At 40.0% G+C, this 19,870-nt stretch overlaps 1 protein-coding gene across 1 annotated transcript in view; it reads left to right on the top strand.

Moving 5' to 3' along the window:
* The window catches only part of rbpjb (recombination signal binding protein for immunoglobulin kappa J region b), a 47,696-nt gene that overhangs the window by 19,229 nt on the left and 8,597 nt on the right, over nucleotides 1-19,870 (top strand). The window contains exons 2-5 of the mRNA XM_044183415.1: nucleotides 7,370-7,408; nucleotides 14,767-14,862; nucleotides 17,884-18,049; nucleotides 18,588-18,762. Of these exons, the coding sequence (XP_044039350.1) occupies nucleotides 7,370-7,408; nucleotides 14,767-14,862; nucleotides 17,884-18,049; nucleotides 18,588-18,762 (476 nt within the window). The remainder of the gene's footprint in view (nucleotides 1-7,369; nucleotides 7,409-14,766; nucleotides 14,863-17,883; nucleotides 18,050-18,587; nucleotides 18,763-19,870) is intronic.

The raw sequence follows: 19,870 nt of genomic DNA, 5'->3' as shown, positions 1-19,870 counted from the left end.
AGGTGACATGACAGGAGTGAACGTGTGTTACTTCCACGTTCTGCTTCTCTGATTTTTCTGTGTCTAAAACTTTCAACCAATAGCGAATGCTCTCTGTGTTTCAGTTAGGACCCTCATTCTGTCAGTCACCAGCCAGTCAAGCCAACAGACGAAGCAGAGCAAGTGCTTCTGCCAGCCATAAAATTTAATGGAAAAGAAATGCTGATTTCAGATGGTTACAGTTTGAAATCTGTCTGCCTTAAAACGTGTAATTGTTGGTCTACAAACAACTGTAGTAGGCATTAGGTTGTAGTGTAATTATACATTTAATGACATCTGTAAGGGATAGAAAATACAAAGAAGTCAATGTTGTTTCACTGATAACTCCAACTTGACATATTTTTATTTGTTTTGTTTTTTTGCTGTCAGATTATATGCTACAAATTTGAAACTAGGGCTGCAACTAACTTTCATTATTGATTAATTTGCCGATTTATTTTCTTGAATAATCGATTCATTGTTTTGTCTATAAAATGTCAGTGAAAAATGCATGTTACAATTTCCCACAACCCCATGTGATGTATTCAAATGCTCCTTTTGTTCGACCAACAGTCAAAAACCAAAAGATATTCAGTCAACTGAATTTTTCTGACTGGCTGTTGTTGTTGGGGTTATACCGCTGCCCCAGCTTTCCTTATCTTGGTTCAGTTGGCAGTCTGCATTATGAGGATGATTTTAAAAGTGCAAACATTTGTCCTGCTTTGACATTTACCAAATTTTCATTTGGATTGATAGACACACACACAACACAACAGCCACTATGAGCCCATCTTTGTAAGCTAACAGTAACGTCACTCTCACTTCCCAGTGAAAGCCCAGAGTTAGGACATCCTCTTCCACTGCTTACATCTACTGTAAATGGAACAACTGTTTGTCCCATCTTATACCAGACCAGGCCTTGGCACACCTTACACATTAGTAACCATGCCACGGTAAGCTACCAGCGAGTTGGCTTAGCAGTTTAATGGGCCTATCAGGTTCCTAATAGGATATTGCTAAAGACAAAAGGCCCCATTACAGGGTTCATAAACAGACCTGGAAAGGATAAGAAAAGTATGGGGAAATTAGTTTGATAGTTTACAGGTCTTGAAAAGCAGAGGGACTCAGCAGGGGTTTGGATTAGTGCTGAAGAAGGTGGTTGTGTGTGTTTTTATACTATGACTGTCTTTAGAGTTCTGTAACAACTAAAATGCTTTATCCTATGATGTTGATATTAATGACAGTTTTGTGTTATTTGGAGGCAGTTATGTTGGCATAGAAATATTAACTAGTAATAAAAAGATGACGGATCCTTGCTGCCCGATATTAATTTTGTTGAATATGTTCAACTATGTTCAAATTTGACTGGAAAGATGAGTGAGGAAGATAAGGGATGTGACACTCTGCATGCAAGCTGTGCTTTAACAAAACTACCAACATACTCCATAGTGTTGTTGAAGTTTAACCTGCTAAATAGACATAATTAACTTTAGAAATTATTGCTTTCCCATTAGGGCTGAAACGATTCCTTGAGTAACTTGATTATGCATTACTAAAACTAACTGCAGCCCTATTCCCCATATTCTTTTTTTTTGGATGAGTTTAGTGGCAAAAATGCAGCACATACTTCTGAAGTACATTTGAAAAAGTGCAGTTGTATGTAATGTTGAATGAAGAAGTTTCCAGTTGTTTTGTATTATGCTTGTTTATTTTAGGCATTTACTTGACACTCAAGTAAACTGACTTGGTTTGAGAGCGCAAGTAGGCTCTTGGACTATTGAGTGGACTGATAAAGGAGTGTGAATTTAAAATTGACTAGTTGTCTAAGCTCAAGGGTCATAAAGTCCTTAAAATTTGGTGCTTTGGCTGCTTTGTGACCCCTTGTGAGCTTAATGCACGAGTCTGTTAATATTTTCCTGCTGGAATAAACCCTCTTGTGTCTCATTGTAGCGAATCCTATCCTGCTGCAGTGTTTCTCACCCTCATTGTATCAGGCGGAATCATTGATAGTAAGCAGGAGGTGAGGAGGAGGAGGAGTTAAGGGAGAGTAGTGAACGGATGGAGAGCAAATCAGACGAACCTCCTCTACTGACAGAGCTTCCTTTTCCTCCATTGACCTCTAGCTTCATTTTAGATTGTCTGTGTGTGCTAGAGACAAAAAAGTCAGTTTTAATACTCAGTTGCCTGCATTTGGTGCTGCAGCACACATCATAGGGCATCATTTGCATAGGAAAAACATGAGATAGATTTTGTGTGTGCACACTTACTTAGTAACTACTTGTGTTGTACTTTTGCAGAGATGGAGCCCTCATTGCCTCAAAATGTGGAAACTGCAAAATTATAGAACAGAAATAATAAATGAAGTGTTGGAAAACATTAAAAAGTAAATCTTAAAATGGTAAAAACAATTAGAAACTATTACAAATGATATAGGAATACAAAACATCAAAATAAAGTAAATCCTGGACTCGTGATCGAGGGTATCTTGTTTTTAGGGCTCGTTTGACCTTTTGAGTTAGCCTTGAGGCTTTGAGTCATTTTGATAGTGAATGATGGTCTGAGCTTTTGTGCAACGTATGACAATTTAAATAAGTCAGACACTACACTTACATAAAGTCAGAATTCTGTAGAACTTTCTTGAACTTTGCCATCATGCATGCCATTTCAGAGAGTCGAGCCTACCTGAGAAAACTGCAGATGCAACAGTCAGCGGGCCTTTCTTTTGTCTTTGCAACTCTACCTTTTGCGGTTTCCTGTGTTTGGTCTTTTTTTCTTGTTGGTGTTTGTGTCTCGGGTAAGTGTGTTTAAAGTGAGCTTGTGGAGGTGATACTTAGCAGTGGTTTTCACAGAAATCTAACCTACCTCTAACACTTCTGACCACCTTCATCTCACATTTTACACATCACTTCTCAGTGCAACCCTTATTGTCCACGCCATTTTCATAGAACACCAATAAAGTATTAAAAGATGGTATTATGTGTCTTAATGGCCATAGTGTCTTGTGCCCTGTCTCCCCCAATTTCACCTTCCTATATATATATATATATATATATATATATATATATATATATATATATTATTAAAAATCCACCTCTAAATCCTTGTACTTCATCTCTGCATAGATCCCATCCATCTTTCCACAACACGCCATCCACTTCTTCTTGCCTCTTGCCTTCTAATCTCACCCTACACTTTCCCTGCAGTATCCTTTCCTACATCGCTCCCTGTTTGCAGTGGAGGGGGTGAGGTTTAGAAGGGGGAGGAGGGGAGGGAGAAGAGAGCCGTCTGGAATCCATTAGCCAGTTGAGGCATCAGTGTTTTGCTGTGAGAACCTTATTGATTGCCCTCCTTTATAATTATTCCACCCCCACTCCCTCTTTCTGACTCTTGCACCAATCATGCTTACAGTTTCTCTCACTTTCTCCTGCACTTTATCTCCTCCTTGCCTCTTTTCCCTTGCTTTTAAAAAAATATTTTTATCCCTCTATTTGTGTTTGCATGCTTTTTTTTTCAATTTCACACGTGCCTGCGTGCCACACAATCTGTGTTTATTGATGACATGTAAGATGTATTGACATACTTATCAGCAGTGTGCAGAGCTACCACATCCTACACAAGGAGAAAATCTTACTCACACTGTATGTCCCTCTTGTAGACACATGTACACACACACACCTCTCTATACAGTCACGTCCACATACTGCCTACATGTACCTCCTCTTTATGCCAGCCATGTGCCTTTAGCTGCATGTTTCTGTAGTGCCTTAAGAGACAGATATTGATGGGTCAAAGTTGAGTATGTTTTTGTTCCAGAAGATGAAAAAAACACGTCTGAAAACAAGTCTGACAAGGGTTGTATTACTGTAATAATGAAGGCATTGAAAACATTTGTATATAGTCAGTAAGTAATCTGAAAGACAACAAAAGGAAATTTGCAGCGTTGTTAACTTTGCTACAAAGCTATGAGCACTAAAGGAACATTATAGTGATGCTCAAGAACGTGTGGTCTGTGAGTGAGTATGGTCTAATATCATGCATTGATATACACTCCTATAGTTTATGGCTGCAGCAAGAGGCTGATTGAAAACTGTGGGGAGGACTTTCACCCCAGTAAGTTTTTAACAAGCTCTGGCAATACACATTTAGATAATGCAAATGAGCAAGTCTGATAGCAGTGGGAGTCTTTGGAAATCTCACAATTCCATTTAGAGCTGCAATGATTACTCAGTTTATTAATAGTTGATCGGCAGAGAATTAATTGAAACAAACAGAAATAAACTTTTTTGCTAATTGTTTTAGTCCTTTTTTAAAAGAGAAAATGTCAACCTTCTGCTGTTTCTAGCTTCTCAAATGTGAGGATTTGATGCTTTTTCTTTGTTATACATGAATCTTTTAGTCTTTTCCAGACAAAACAACATTTGAAAATGTCACCTTGGTCTGTGGGAAATTACAATGGGCATCCGCAGTTAAATCGATAATGAAAATAATTGTTAGTTGCAGCCCTAATTCGATCTGATTCTGATATTTGGTGTCACGATTCAGTTCAGAATTGATTCTCTATTCAGTAAATAGAAAACAGCACTGTTTTCTGGCTCTTACTCTATTGCACTATGTACCAAAAATTGAGGCTTCCAAACTTAAGTGACGCTAACTGGTCTTGATGAATACGGAAATCAAAGTGTAATTCGCTGACCACCAACACTGGCTAAATGTCTTGTAAAACAGAAGTTGGTCTACATGTTCTGGGTCTTAAAAATGAAACATGGACTGACAGAATGAGTTTCCATTGTTGGCTGAAGTATTTATTTATTTATGTTTCTCTTTTACCACCCCTGATGTTGGATTTAGCTACTGTATTTCCAGAAGCAAACAAAATGGGACAGTCTTAGAGCTCTGGCTTCTGATTTGTGCTCACTATATGGATGATGCTGGCTGTAGGCTGTAACCTAGCTAGTGTGTCAATAACCGACACACTGCCAAAGCTTTCCAGGTGGAATTCGCACTTTTGAATCTAGCACGTGCAATCTGCAATCTGCACGTGCCAAGAATAGGCTGTAATTTGACTGTATGAGACTAATAAGATTTGAATTATTTTGGTTCATAGGGCATACTGAACCAAGGGCCTTGTACTGAATGACAGTTCATGAGAAACGGTTAACACCCCCAGGTGAAAGAAACCCTCTAGAAAGGAAGAGGCATGAAGTTGCTATTGATTTTTCTACTCCACTCATTTTACTTTTCACTCTTCTCTGCGCTGTATTGCTCCTGTCAGTGGTTCAGGCTCAGGCATTGGAGCCATTGTCTTCACTTGGTTTTATAGTTTATTTTTCTTTTAGGTAAAATGTCTAGTTTAGCTAATTTGCATATTAATGAAACAAAGAAATGGTTTAAAATTCAATTATGTTATGAGGGGGGAACAGGAGAAAAAACTTGTTTACATTTTTTCAAATAAATTACAATATGCAAAAAATCTTGCAGCGCTACCAGTGCTTTCGGTCCCACTTTTCTGTCCTTTTTTTATTGCCTTGTGACGCTGTTTGCATGTTGTGTTTATCTGTTACTCAGGAAAATGTTCACAGACTGTATTGCTTGTAACAGGTTGTACACGTCACTGCTTTACCAACAAAAAAAGAAGTTGACCAGAAAAGAGTCATCCTCAGCTGTGATATGTTGAAAGTTTATGGCCTTTTTCTGTACATGTGGTGTTGGCCGTGGTTTCCTTGTTACATGCGTTCTCTGACTAAGAGTTTTCAGGTATGACTCAATCACAGTTGACTGATATGATAGGTTTCCAGCAGGCTGAATTTTACTTGAGTATGTGAATGAAGGTGTATGATGCTGTCATAATAGTGGAAATTAAGGATAAATTGATAGTAATGTCATAAAGATGTGAAACTAAAATGGGCGCAAGATCTAATATTGAGGGGAGAAAACATCATGGAAATGTATAAATGCTTGAAAAGGGAAATGAGCTGTTAAACATGTGTCATTCTCCCAGTTTTGGATTTAGATGACATAGATCACCCTTGCTTTTCTTAACATTTTAAAGAGTGTCTGGGGCCTCATTACAGCCCTTCACCCTGCGTCATTGAAAACACTTTGACTGTCAAAAAGGTTGATTTAAATACTTCGTGGAAAGTTGTACTGTGTTTCCTGCATGTTATGTGGGGTAGCTGGACACTGTGACAGTAGGCTTATTTAGAAAACAGCTGAATCGTTAGTTTCCAAAACGTCTTATTGGGCAGGGGGAAAACATCTAAGTTTCTATCTACTAATGTTTTACCAAAAGTTTTATGAATTTGATAAGTATTTGCCCTTCATATAACTGTGGGCTATCAGTAATGTTGAAAGTGGTGTCATTTGTCTCATTTTTAGATAAATTAGAATCAGGAGTCCAGTGTCCTAGCACTGTGCCCTCTACCTAAATATAATAATTTTCAAACATTTTAATTTTTTATCACTGTGAATTTGCATAAAAATTTTAATTAATCAGTCTTCTTGTTAAATTGAGATTTTTACCACCCACTGTCCATTTGTAAAGCATTATGACGTGATAAAATTTGAGCAGTACATCATATCTTTTTTTAGAATACAGAAGCATTTACCCTGTTAAATCCAGCGATATCTAGTGTTGAAAATGCTGCACGTTGCCTCAGACAAGTGAAATCTGTCCTCGGCTATTATGCACCATTGAACTGGAAGCAGCGTCAGGAAACGTCAGATGCACTTGTTTCATTTTTACAATTCAGATTAGGACGCATGTTGCCTGAAAGCTGTTGCTGTTATCAGTTTGTTACATTTTTATTAGTGTTCTACACTTAATGGGTTTAGTACCATATCGTCAAACAGTGAAGTCTGTATCACCACCACATCTATGTCCTATTAGATGTTTAAAGTGGTAGTTCATAGAAACCCAGATAACCAAGTAAAGAATGTGGAGTTATCCTCTGAGCAATCTTGTTGGGTTTCATGTAGTGTAAGAATTGTATGTTTTCCTGCTCTTGCCCTTGAGTTTCCGAAATAAAATAGTAATAGTAACTATAATGATTAGTGAAATCTGAAGATTTTCTGATGATGCTCAACCTGTTTTGACATACCATCGACAGGAATTAGTTTGAATAAAGTTCAGTATCTGTACACCTGCTTGCTGCCATGAAAACACAAAAATACACTGACACGTTCTGTCACTTGCCTTTCCTTTGAGCACAGCACCGCTACACACTTGTCAAGGCCGCAATGACAAGCGTGTATGTGTGTGTATAGGTGCATCATTGTGTAATGCAGTGTTTATCTTTCTTTGTGGTTGATAGCCAGCCCACTCATGTTTTCTTCTCACTTTGTGTCTTTGCAGGAAGTTCGGGGAGCGCCCTCAGCCACAGCGCCTAACAAGGTGAGTGCACATATACACACACAACACATTCTCCTCTTAAGACCTTGTTTTGTTGTCAGTGTTAATTGTATGTCTACCTGTGTGTGGACTATACACATTCTTGTGAATATAGTAATTCAAAAACAGAGTAAATGCCATTAGATTTTTGAGAACCCTTCAAAAGCAGTTGAATATTAGAGAGATTTAAAAAAAACAAAAACAAACAAACTAGAAACTCCTGTATGCTTCAGAATATAAAGTTCATATTAATACCACCTATGTGTTAATTGAAAAGACATTCATGTTGACATCAAAATACCTGTAATTGCCAATCTGCTTCGCCAACAGAATTTGACAGAGATCAGGATTTTTCTAGCTGTGCGCAAGGTGTCTTAATAAGTTAGAATCAGATTAGCACAGAACTTTGTAAAGGGTGATCATTAGAAAAAGGTGTATAACTTTTCATGCCAGTTGGTCAAGGTTCACATGGCTCATCAAAAATGTTATGATGTCTGATTGGATTCATGCAACTCATCAAAATATACGTTATTAGAAAAACAAACAAATGCATAAAATTCACTGTTGGCCAACTAGTCATTGTTGGGGCTCTGAGGAGCTCATTTCTGGCGGGGATTTCCAGAAGTGGTGATGCAGATGAAGTTAGAAATGCATTTGCAGTGACCACAGAATAAATATAGTGCCAATGTTGTTGCCACAACAGCAACAACAACAGCATGTTAACTTACCAAAGCAACAACACTGCATGTGTAGTTTTACTGTGCAATGCTGGCCTGATCGTACATACTTCCACCATTGGACAGCTGTTATCTGTTGACCCCTGCTGTATTACATCATTTTTAGTCTGCTATTGGCTGTTTAGAGTGAAAAACTACAGATATCTAACTGATAGAGTCCTCTGAGACATGCTTTAAGATACTTGTGTTGAAATGAACCCCATGTCTCGCAGTTGTTTGTAGAGAAACAAGCCCGAGAAGCAATAATTCGCCTTTTCCAAGGACTTGCTGTCTAAACTCGCAGTGCACTCTATATGCACTGTACTGTGTACTGCATGCAGCATGGCTTTGACTTGCAGTGCTGCAAGTTTTTGATTATTCTGTTCCTCTTATGTTTGTTCCAAGTCATTTGGAGTAACATTTGGGTGAACACATAATGTTGATGGATGTTGTGGCTTGCTTCTGGAGGTTTGTGTGTGTATTGCATGGTAAATGGGTGTGTATGTGTGTATGCACTTGTTTCCTTGTGGGTGTTTCTCTTTGTTACTGGGAACAGGCATGGGTTTGCCTGCGTGTTTGTGTGTGTGCATGTGCTCGTCTTTTGCGCGTGGCGCTCAGCGGGGGAAATGAGGGGTTGCGTATTGCCTGGAACAGTCGAGCATGGTTTCCAAAGAAAAAAAAAAAAGGGGGCCCCAGCACCTTTTGATGTGTCCCTCTCTTCATTCATGTGCTGCCAGTCCGCTGGCTGGCTCTGACCATTTGTCTGATGGTTGCAATGGCTAGAAATATGACTGACACAAAACACTTTTCACCCAGCAGCCGAAATGCTCGAAACACACGCACACAACAACTTTAGCGTGTGTGCGTGTGTCTTTGTACCCCTCTGTATCATGGTGTCGTGTTCTTTGTGTTTGTCTCTTTTAGGGTTGAAGTGGTATACCGTGGTATGAAAATTGACAGTTATCATACCATGTACATTTGCTTATCTACGGTATTGAATTCTACCGTATTAGTGTTTATTAAACACATGTCTGTCAGGACATAATATTTTGTGAAATTATAATAATGCGTTTGTTCAACCAAAAAAACCCTTCTGTTTTCATTCCTTTTTTTGTAGTAATTGTAACTGATAATAATAATTGTGTAATACATTACATCATGCATATCATGATATTTTATGAGACAGTTATCGTACTGTGAAAATCTCATACCGTTGCAACCCTAGTCTCTTTGTATCTCCCCTTCTTGCAGCAACAACAGCCCCATGATTTTATGTCAGGCAGCAGCACAGACAGCTAAAATTGTGCACCGTCCTGCAGAGGTTTTTAGGGCAGCTAAAGCTTCGGGTCCTGCAGGGCCGCCCTGTCAGGAAGGCTACTCGACTGGAAATACAATACATGACACACGTACACTGGAAATGAGTGCACCCAGACATGCACACACACACACAAACACACACACATCTTGGATTCAGACAGACACACAGATGCACATGCACAAATCTACACATAAACAAATACAACACATGAACATACAGGCTGGATAAGCTGCCTCCTCTGTTAGGGGAGCCGCCCCTTCAAGGGCTTATTCTCCCAAACAACAGAGGAAGGGCCGGTTCTGCAGAATCCATCGCCTCAGATGGAAATACTCAATAGAAACCACCTTTTAGTTATTTGCTTCTTTGTCAAAAACGCTTAAATTCAGACTAAAATAAAACCCAGATGACCTCTAATTTGGCCCTGGCTATTGTTTGGTCTGGAGTTGCACACTTGCATTTAAAATCTTTTGTTCTTGAATCATTTTCTTTAGCATTTTGTCCCCCATCTTATTAAGTGATAAGTGTGAATTTCCTGTCTCACTGTCATTTGTTTTGTTCCCCTCATTGGCTGTTGATGCTGTAGGCTGTAAGACAACCCACACTTCTGTCACTGCTGAGATGTAGTAAAACTTGTTGCAAGATCCTTCCTATCCGCGTTGTAGAGGCTCAAAGGGCCTTCTGGAGGTCACCCAGGGTGAGCAGCCTGAACTGGCTGATTGTTAATGTCTCAACCCAAACCTGACACTACAGATGTGTGTAATCTACCTTTTGTGATTCACAAGGGTGCACACTAATTGCAGTCTGATCATCGTAATTGAGCTATTTCACAGTTCACGCGTGTATGCCCCTCCTCTCTCTCTGTGTGTGTGTGTGTGTGTGTGTGTGTGTGTTTGAATACGTGTGTTCATAGAGGGTCTTGTGACAGCCCCGCTCTGCTGTAGACGCTGTGGCAGATGTACAGGACAGATGCCTGTCTGCTCGGCTGCATCTGTGGCCTGGCTTAACCTAGCACCTCCCCAAACCCACACATATACACACACACACACACGTGGCTGACCCCCGTAGTGCCTGCTGTTGAATATGTCTCTTTTTGTGAATCTGTCTGGCACATTTTTGTCTCACTTATCACCCATTTCCTTTTTTGTTTCTCGGGTATGTCTATCTCGCACTCTTTGTTTCCCTTCCTCACTCTGCACCTCTGTCGCCTCTTCTTCATGTCTTTTCCTCACATTTGCTGAATGCCCTTAAGCACATTTTCTCAGCCTAAATAAAGCCCAACAAAAATTAAACCTGCCACTTAGATGAATTTCTCCTGTCATTTGCTTCTTGTCCACTGCTTGCTCCTGTGCTGTGTTGGTTCAGCTCTTCTTCACTTTAATTACCTGCATGTTGCATATTTGGCCTGAATAACTGTGCATGTGTCTTGTTAGTTCACTGTAACAGGCAGGTAAACAGCCACCATCTGCATCACAAATCTGCTTGGATTGCAGTGGCTGCTAAACCGCCAGCCTTGCAGATACATTTTTTTTTTTTTGCTTATATGCATTGTCCCTGGTTGGGTTGTGTGCTACTTTTTATATTACACGTGGATGTGGCTTTGTGTGTGTGTCTGTTTCAGTTTGAAATGCCCATTTCCCTCACTTCCTGTCTCTGATGAAATCTGATGAAATAGGGCATTGATTTCCCAGTTTATATTAAAAAAATCTTCCTCTTGATATATTTGTATTTGAGTGTTTTAATGTGTCCTGTCCTTTATGTTTATATGCATGTTTTTAATTCTTGTTTCTATGCATATGTTAGAATTTTTGTGTCATTTTGTGTGTCTGCACGCTACCCTTGCATAGGAAGTTCAGCTGTGCACTGGTCACTGTCTCTCACTTCTGCTTCCTTTCAGCTCTCAGGAAGAGACCTAATCTCTATTTTGTGTGTGTGTTGAGATGAGTGATTACTCAGACGTCCCTTCTATCCCCTTCAGCGTCACTGATCCCTGCAATTATCATGAGTTTTAGTTTACATATTTCCCCTCCTTTCCGGGTGGTTGCTGCAGTGTGTTACATCACAATCTTGTCTTTACAGATATCTGTAATGAAGTCAATTATAGACAGCTTCATGGGCAACAGTGCCCTCATCATCTTCCTACTGTCACTTTCTCATAAAATCTTGTTGCCTTAAATGATTTGGAAATATTTGTGACTTTGTCACTCTTTACTGGAACCATTTCCTATTTCCATTCTCTAATGTATCACTGTCCTTAATAAGGCGGTGTAGTCCCTCATTCGTCCAGGAGTGTTCCATCGTAGAAAAGGTTTCAGTCGTAGTCATCTGTGATTGTGAACAATTGAGAATGACTCCCGGATGGGAGCCGAAACGTCTTGATTAATAGTGTCCATATGACTATGACTGAAACCTTTTCCACTGTCCTTAATGACTTTTTACTAGCTAGTTACCACTCAAGCGTAGCTGTTAATGGTGCATAAAAGGCTGGTGTGGCAGTGTGGTACGTCATGTGCCTGGCACAAATATACAAGACTATGCTTATTAGTGAATGGGCAATTCTGTTTAGATGATGAATTGGCTACATCTAGATGTTTTTCAGTAAACTGTTTCGCTGTGAATAGCCTTAGTCATTTTGACTACTGTTTATTTGCCTACATTGCACTCATCTGCATATTATACATTGGGTGTGTCATTGTTCTATGATTGTTTTTCCCCCTATTTTGCATATGCTTTTAATCCCTTGAAGTCTTGATGTCACCCCGAATTTCCCCATCTCTCAAACTTTTCCCACTTTATGCGTTGTCATATATTTTGTGTCTACTTTGTCCATTATTTTATTGTAGTTATACTATTCATATATGAAGTAAAATTTTCAAACCTAGGATGCCATGATTTTTATGACTGCAACATTACATCAGATGGAATTTTTTTTTAGATGCCCCGTTCATCATTTTATACACATTTCCCCAAAATTCAGCCTGACATGTTTGGTATCTTTGTAAACCTTGGGTTCCCCACTAGAATTTAATATAAAATTCTGTGGGTTTGAACAATGCTTGGCTACACAACACGAGTTTGTAAAAATGGACCCATCACTGGGTTTATGTTATTCATTTGATCACAGGATATTCTGTTTCATTTGATTGTTACCACATGAGGGGCATCTTTGTTAACTATTCAGAGGTTATTTAGGGGTAGCTGTGAAGTGGATAGCAGTGCTTAAGAGGGCGTTGCAGATGACATTAAGAGTGACTGTGAGTGAATCTTATGGTGAAGCATTTCTGTCTTGCCGGGGAATGGTCTCTCCCCAACTTGGCCACAGTGGTCTGGAACTGTTTGGTGAGCAGTGAAATAATGTTAACCACAAGCTGTCGTACGAAGCCTTCCCAACACTAGTGTGAGATTCTGGTGTCATAAAATAACTATGCTGCAATGTATTTGAATATTTACTCACCCTCTTGGCCCACTTATAAGATGACATTGATTATAGAGCCAGAGGTGTTTGGCCGATTAACTTGCAGCTTTTCTAATAAAGGCAAAATAGCACTCAAAACAATAACTTTAAATTGATTGTCAAAATAGTTGCTGATTAATTTTCAGTCAAACGCTGATATGAATATGCATGCATTCAGAGTGTATATATTTGCATGTGTATGTGTGTTGTTTCATCTGTGATGTCACCCTTCCTGCAAGTCTTGCAGGTCACAGACATCATCCGAGGTGTCCAGTGACATGTGGCCTGCAAGCCTGACATCAGCAGGTTTGATCTGCGTGCTCTCCATATTATCAGTCAGACCTGTGAGCTCAGGAGCCTTGCTGGGGTTATTGTCTGTATCTAATTATGACTTATGCGTGTGTCGTTCTCTTAAGCCCCAGAGGAAGGTTATGTCATGTAATGTAAACATAAGAAAAATAGGTTACTTTAGCACCTCCTTGCAAATAAGGCAAGTGTTTTACCACGGCTTTTGAATGAGCTTTGCTCAAGTTGCGCATCTTTTTCCTGGCTTGATTTAGGAAAATAAAATAATTTTATCCATGTGGTGTGGAAATGGTATCAGACTGCATTGGATCAGTTAAATGGCCTCAAATGTTTGGAATTCTAGGATTGTACCTCCATCATTTTTAGTTACAGTTGGTGGCGATCAGTAATTTAGAAAACACTGAATAAACAACAGAGCGTAATTTTGTGTCGCTGTGACACGCAAATTGCAGCTTTTTATCCAAAAAAAAATAGTCTCATCACACAGTGAAGTGAGAAATAAAACATTTCCCAGTCCATTATGGAAATGGATAAACCAAAATCCCTCTCTCCCTTCCTCCTCCTCTTCTGTACCCCCCTCCCACACACACACACACGCACACACACACACTGTGAGGGGCCCCTTGCTTTTCATAACAAAGGCCCTGTCTAACCCGAGCGTGCAGCTCAGTATTGCGTGGCAGAGTGGAAAGCTGTGTGTGTCTGAGTGGGAAGCCCTCTGAGCACCTCAGCGTGTCAGGTGTCATTGACATCTGTGCATGTGTGCTGATTGGGTCGGGGTGTGTTAAAGTCCATGTGTGTGATGCGTCTTAATTGTGCATCTAAGCCCGATCTTTAACCTCTTGCTTTTCAGCCTCAGTATAAGCTCTGTTGGTCTCCCAAATATTAAAATAATTTTAGGCTTGTTTGTGTAGAGGAGGTGTGGGAGGGTTTGGCAGAGTTGACACAAGTAATTGGAGCGCGGACCTTGCAACATTTTGACACGAGATGAGGAATCTTTGCTGGTGAGCTCAGCTCTGTTGTTTTTGTTTTTTCAGCTCTGGTATTTTCTTTTTTTCCTTTTCTCTCTTTACCTCCCTCTCCCTCTCCCTCTCCCCCAACCCCTACTCTTCCTCGTCTCCCCCCTCTCCCTTCTCTTCTCCCCTCATGTTCCTTTCCTTTGCTCCTCACTGTCCCTTTGAGCCGGCCATTAACGGTTCAGCCCACCCCCACCTCAAATGGACCCAGCTGGGGGAGAACATAGCTTTTTGGCTAGCAGACTGTGCAGGCTCTGAGGCTTTCCAGAGGTCATTGCAAGCGTTCTGTATGTGTGCACGTGTGTTTCTGTATGCTCTCATTTCGTACTTTACACTTGTTTGTTATTTTTATCCGTCTACACGAAAGCATTGCCTTTCAAAACCTGCTTGACAATACACAGTGACCCCCACACCAACCCTAGAGGCTCTCTCTGCTTCAGCTTTAAGTTTCAACACACCCAGTACCACTTCATCTCATCTGCTGGATCACAAAATGGCCTGTAAATGAACTCATTTCTTTTTGTCTTTTCTGTCTCCCTCTTTTCATCTTGCAGAGAAGCGATGAGGAATTACCTGAAGGAGCGAGGTGACCAAACTGTCATGATCCTGCACGCAAAAGTTGCACAGAAATCCTATGGCAATGAGAAAAGGTGAGTGAAATATAAACAGCAGCTTCTTCTCTGGTCTAATTCCTTTTTATTAAGGTTTCATCAGGCCTTGATAATCATTAGAGGTAACTAGATTTGAGAAAATTAAATACATCTGCAAAGGTTTTTGAAGGTTTAACACATCCATAGATGGAAAATGTACCCAATTGTATCAGTATGTCAGTGTAGGATTAACATTTCACATCCATAAGACTGATTTCTCGTCTTAGAGAAGTAGTTCCTCATTTTGGGAAATATGCTTATTTTCTTTCTTGCTGAAAGTTAGATGTTCGATAAATATGAAGCTACAGCCAGCAGCTGGTTGCTTAACCTAAGAAATGGAAACAAGTTGAAACAGCTAGCCTGGCTCTGTTCAACAGTAACAAAATCCATCCACCACCACCTCTAAAACTCACTAATTATCACATCATATCTTGTTTGTTTAATCTGTACAAGTTGTAGCTTTACAGTGGGTGATGTGCCAGATTACTTCTTGGCTGGGAGCAGGCTAGCTGTTTCCAGTCGTTATGCTAAGCTAAGCTACCAGGCTGCTGGCTGTAGCCTTAAACAGATATGAAAATGGTATCAGTCTTCTCATCTAACTCCCAAAATGTTGAAATGTTCCTTTAAAATAAATATTTTGACCATTGTCATGCCTCACTCAAATTTTAGATTCCTTGATTTTTTTTTTCTCTCTTCCATATAAGAAATAGAAACACACTTTTTGTATATTCTTTGTGGTATTGTTTAGTATACTGGTTGCAAACAGCTAAGCCTTAAAGGGAGTCATTAGCATCATGTAGAAACATAAATTTGGCCTTGTCTTCTAATCCTTGTCCAAGAAGCGGATCCTTTCATTGCAAGGATTTATGGACAGGTAGTGTGTGTCACTCAAGGGGATCAGGTTAAGGAGTGAATGAAAAACACACATTCCAGCTTGCCTCTCTGTGTAGCGTTGGCATCTCGACCCTTCTGACCTCCCATATCAAAGGAGGTCAGAGGAGGAAATGACTGGCGACCTCCTGTAGGAAGCCACGTTCAGGTGAAGGCTGCAGAGAGGCGGAAGGAAAGGGGGCAGGGAGAAGGAGTTAGGAGTGATGGGAATAGGGGCGATAAAAGACTCCTGGGGGAATGTGCTGGTGAAACCATGGAGCATTTAGTGTGTAAGGGTTCAAGGGCGAGAGCAGACAGGTCTCAGAGGTTCACTGACCGGGCAACCAGTTGCTTTCTTGCTTTGTTGTAATTTCCATGCAAGTGCAGGGTGATCACTGGCTGTCTCAACTGCTACTCTTTTTTCCTCTCTCTCTCCCTTCTGCTCTCTTGAACTCTGCAACTTGTCACTTCTTCCTCAAACCCTTCCTGTAACTCTCCTCACCTTTCTACATCTCGCTCTTAACACCCCCCACCACACACACACACACACACATACCACTCATTATGCAACTCTCTTCAGCTCTCGATCCTCCGCCTGTTTTCTTGGCCAAGCTGCAGTGCTGCTTGCGATATCATCAGGCCTATCTCTTGGTAAATCAGCCATTTGCTGGCCAAGTTCGAGACACCTCGGAGAGTTGAAACACAACAGGAGAGAAAGATGGGTGAGAGGGTTGAGAGTGAGAAGAATTTATCAGATAAACTGTAGCTGTCCTGTCCAGTTAAAGTGACACCAGTGAGGCAAATGGCAGTGAGAGGAACCATTCAAACACTTTTGTCACATGCATGCTTGCACAGGTTCAGGAACAGTGTTGCTGTGAGTTGCTCAAAGACATGCTGATGCAGGGCTTTAAATGTGGGTGCTTAGTTAAAACCACAGTATCTGTAACCAATAGACCATCTAGCTGGATCACAGAAAAGTGTCTGAATGCATCTGCTTAGCAAGTCCCAAAGGGATTTCTGCTGTATCACAGTCACAGTATTTACTTCACATATACAAAGTCATGTTTCTGCCTCTGTGTGTTCAGAGATCAGTGTTTCATCATCCATTGGCCTGAAAAACCCCACGGTGTTTATGTTGTATGTGTCTGTCTTGCACCTCTGATTACTTCCCTCTGTATCGTAACAAGGGAGCCCAAGAAAGTGCGTGCATGGAGAATGCAAATGTGCTCTCTCCCTCTTTCTAGCTGCTTCTATCTGTCCGCGCTTTTTATAGGAGGTGAAAGTAGACAAACACCCACAGAGACAGACACTGGTGTTGCGAAATAGGTCGTTTTCCAGTTCCACACTGACGCACATAAATTTATTTGAAGTGTGCTGGTTCAGTGATGAGCTGATTTCACTTTTGACTAAAGTTGACATTTTTCTTAAAGGAGTTCTTTACTTGACATTAAAGTATTTCAAGGGAGAAGAACAGGAAAAGTATGAAATCCTCAAATGGAAAAAGTTACCTTTTTTTCTGATTCATGTGTATTTCAACAGATCGGTTTCATGCTGGACTGATCATGTTAACATCTGCTAAATTAGGCTCAACAGCTTGAGGAAAGAGTGTTTAGTTCAATTGTACAAAAGAGTATGTTGATACAGGTTTCTGACTTTCTTATTGAAGCTCAGTACAGGTCTGCCCTCTTCTGGTGTAAATTAAGAGTTGCACATTGTCTAGTTTGTACTGTTGGGGGGGGCGGTCACTGACATCCAGACTAAATTGCTGTCTTGTGCAGTGGTTATAAAATATTATTGAAATATTATTTCTTTGTTGACATGTTATAATGTAGAAGTTAATATTAAAGCCATCAAACTTTCTGAGCTGGTCATGTAGATGTCATTTTTTCCTTTTCATCCAAGCAAGTGGATTAAAAACATGCTTATGTTTACAGTAACAGAGTGAAATATTAGTTACAGGAGCAAAAGGGGTCACAAACATTTGGTATCTGATGTGGAACCTACTCAGCTGAACAGTTCAGGTGGCCTCTGAAGCATCTGCTTACGTAAAAACGCTGAAGTGAATATCATGGGAGGAGAACAGAGGGTGTGTTTCAGATGGTTTGAGGGATTTGAGTCGAAAAATTCATAAATATTTGTGCATGTGTCCAGGTTCTTCTGCCCTCCTCCCTGCGTGTACCTGATGGGCAGTGGCTGGAAGAAAAAGAAGGAACAGATGGAGCGAGATGGCTGCTCTGAGCAGGAGTCGCAGCCTTGTGCCTTCATCGGCATCGGCAACAGCGATCAAGAAATGCAACAGCTTAACTTAGAGGGAAAGGTACAACACCAGTGATGTTGATAGGTTTTCAGTGTAGTGAGTCCCCGGGACCCACAGGTGGTCAGAAAGTGGAGGTCTTATTATACAGAGAAACATTAGCCTTTTCTGGGTGAATAAATGTTAAAAAGGGAAGCTAAAGGGCAACGAGAATGCTGAGCTTTCAAGTTTCATCAGGAGTCATAACACCATCAAGCACATCATATTAAATTAGTAAACACAGCTTGCCTCCCGCATTTTACAGTAATAATACAGGAAGTCTCTCATTTGCATTTGGTGCATTTGAAGGTTATTGATTCCAACCATTTTTCTGTTGACAGTGGTGACAAATATTTAACAGATGATGTGGTAAATCATCACTGAAGTTGCTAAAGGAATGTGAGCTTTGTTCTTGTATCACTGTAGTGTTTTTTATTTGACTTTGTGTGTACACCTTTTTATTAGGGAAAGTTGCAGCAGAAAGTGATCTAATGTGTTCCGATTTCTTTCTTTTACCCCTCGTCTTCCTCTGCCTCCCCACCATGTCCACCCTTATCACCAGAATTATTGCACAGCCAAAACCTTGTACATATCCGACTCTGACAAGAGAAAGCACTTCATGTTGTCTGTCAAGATGTTCTACGGCAACAGCGCTGACATCGGCGTCTTCCTCAGCAAGAGGATTAAAGTCATCTCTAAGCCCTCCAAAAAGAAGCAGTCCCTCAAAAACGCTGACTGTAAGTTTGTGCTTGTCTGTCTTACACGCATTTTTGTCATTTATTTGTGCCGGGGATACTGATGAGTGGCCCTGAGAGTGTACACACACAACTGCTTTTGGCACTAAGCTCTTTTGTTTGTCAGTAGCTGTGGTGTGTGTTGCAATGAAAAATTTGGCCTACATGTTTACTTTTTGGGTATAGTCTTCAGTCAAATCTATGTTTAACTGTAAAATACTACAGCCATTGCAATAGATTCCACATTTGACAGTAGCATGGATATAAAAATAAGTGCACAGGAGGTGAAGTGTGATAATGTGTCAGTGATGGACAGCATTCATTTAACAGACTTAAACACAGCATCATAATGTTGTACTCGTTTAAGCATAAGACTAAAAATGATTGTTTAAGTTCCGCTAAAGTTGCGTTAAGAATATCGGTGGGACCTTTTATTTAACAAGAATAGCCTCTGGAGATCTGAATTTCTTTTTGAGAGAGGCCTGACCAAAATAGCAACACAATTTTGATATACACACAGACACCGTAACCTAAAGGGATAAGAAAAGGAAAGAACAATGGATAGAAAGAGGGGAAATGAACAGAAAACAGAAAAGGAGGCACTTAAAAGGTATAAAAGCTCACTGTTTTAACAGAAATTAAATTTAAACAGGTACACTTGCCCATTCCAGTGTATTAAATGTCCTTTAAAATCAAGGTTGTTTTTTTATATTGCTGACTTATTCACTTATTTCTCTGTAATTCACTCTTTTTTTTAAATCTTGATTTATTCTTATGTATTTTAGTCTGTTCATTTTTTTTACTTTTTATTCGTTATGCTTTTACTTTATTTAATTTTATTACTGAAATGTTATAATCTTGATTTTCCTATGTAACTTTTGTTTTGAAAGGTGCTGTAACAATAGTTTATCAGTATCCTTATTATTATTTCCAACCACTAGAGGGCAGTGTAGCTTCACATGAGTGTCCAGTAACCCAGTTATGTCACATGTAGCACACCTGTAGTGTACACATCACCTCTTCAGCTAAGATTATCACACTGTTAACACAGCTGACCTGTAACCAACATGTCATGTTTGGGTTGTTGTGTAACCTGCCCATCTGTGTGTGT

This window comes from Siniperca chuatsi, linkage group LG22 (genome assembly GCF_020085105.1).
Source record: "Siniperca chuatsi isolate FFG_IHB_CAS linkage group LG22, ASM2008510v1, whole genome shotgun sequence".
In the NCBI taxonomy this organism is placed as follows: domain Eukaryota; kingdom Metazoa; phylum Chordata; class Actinopteri; order Centrarchiformes; family Sinipercidae; genus Siniperca; species Siniperca chuatsi.
Note: the sequence above shows the minus strand (reverse complement) of the source record. Positions and strands in the feature narration are given on the sequence as shown.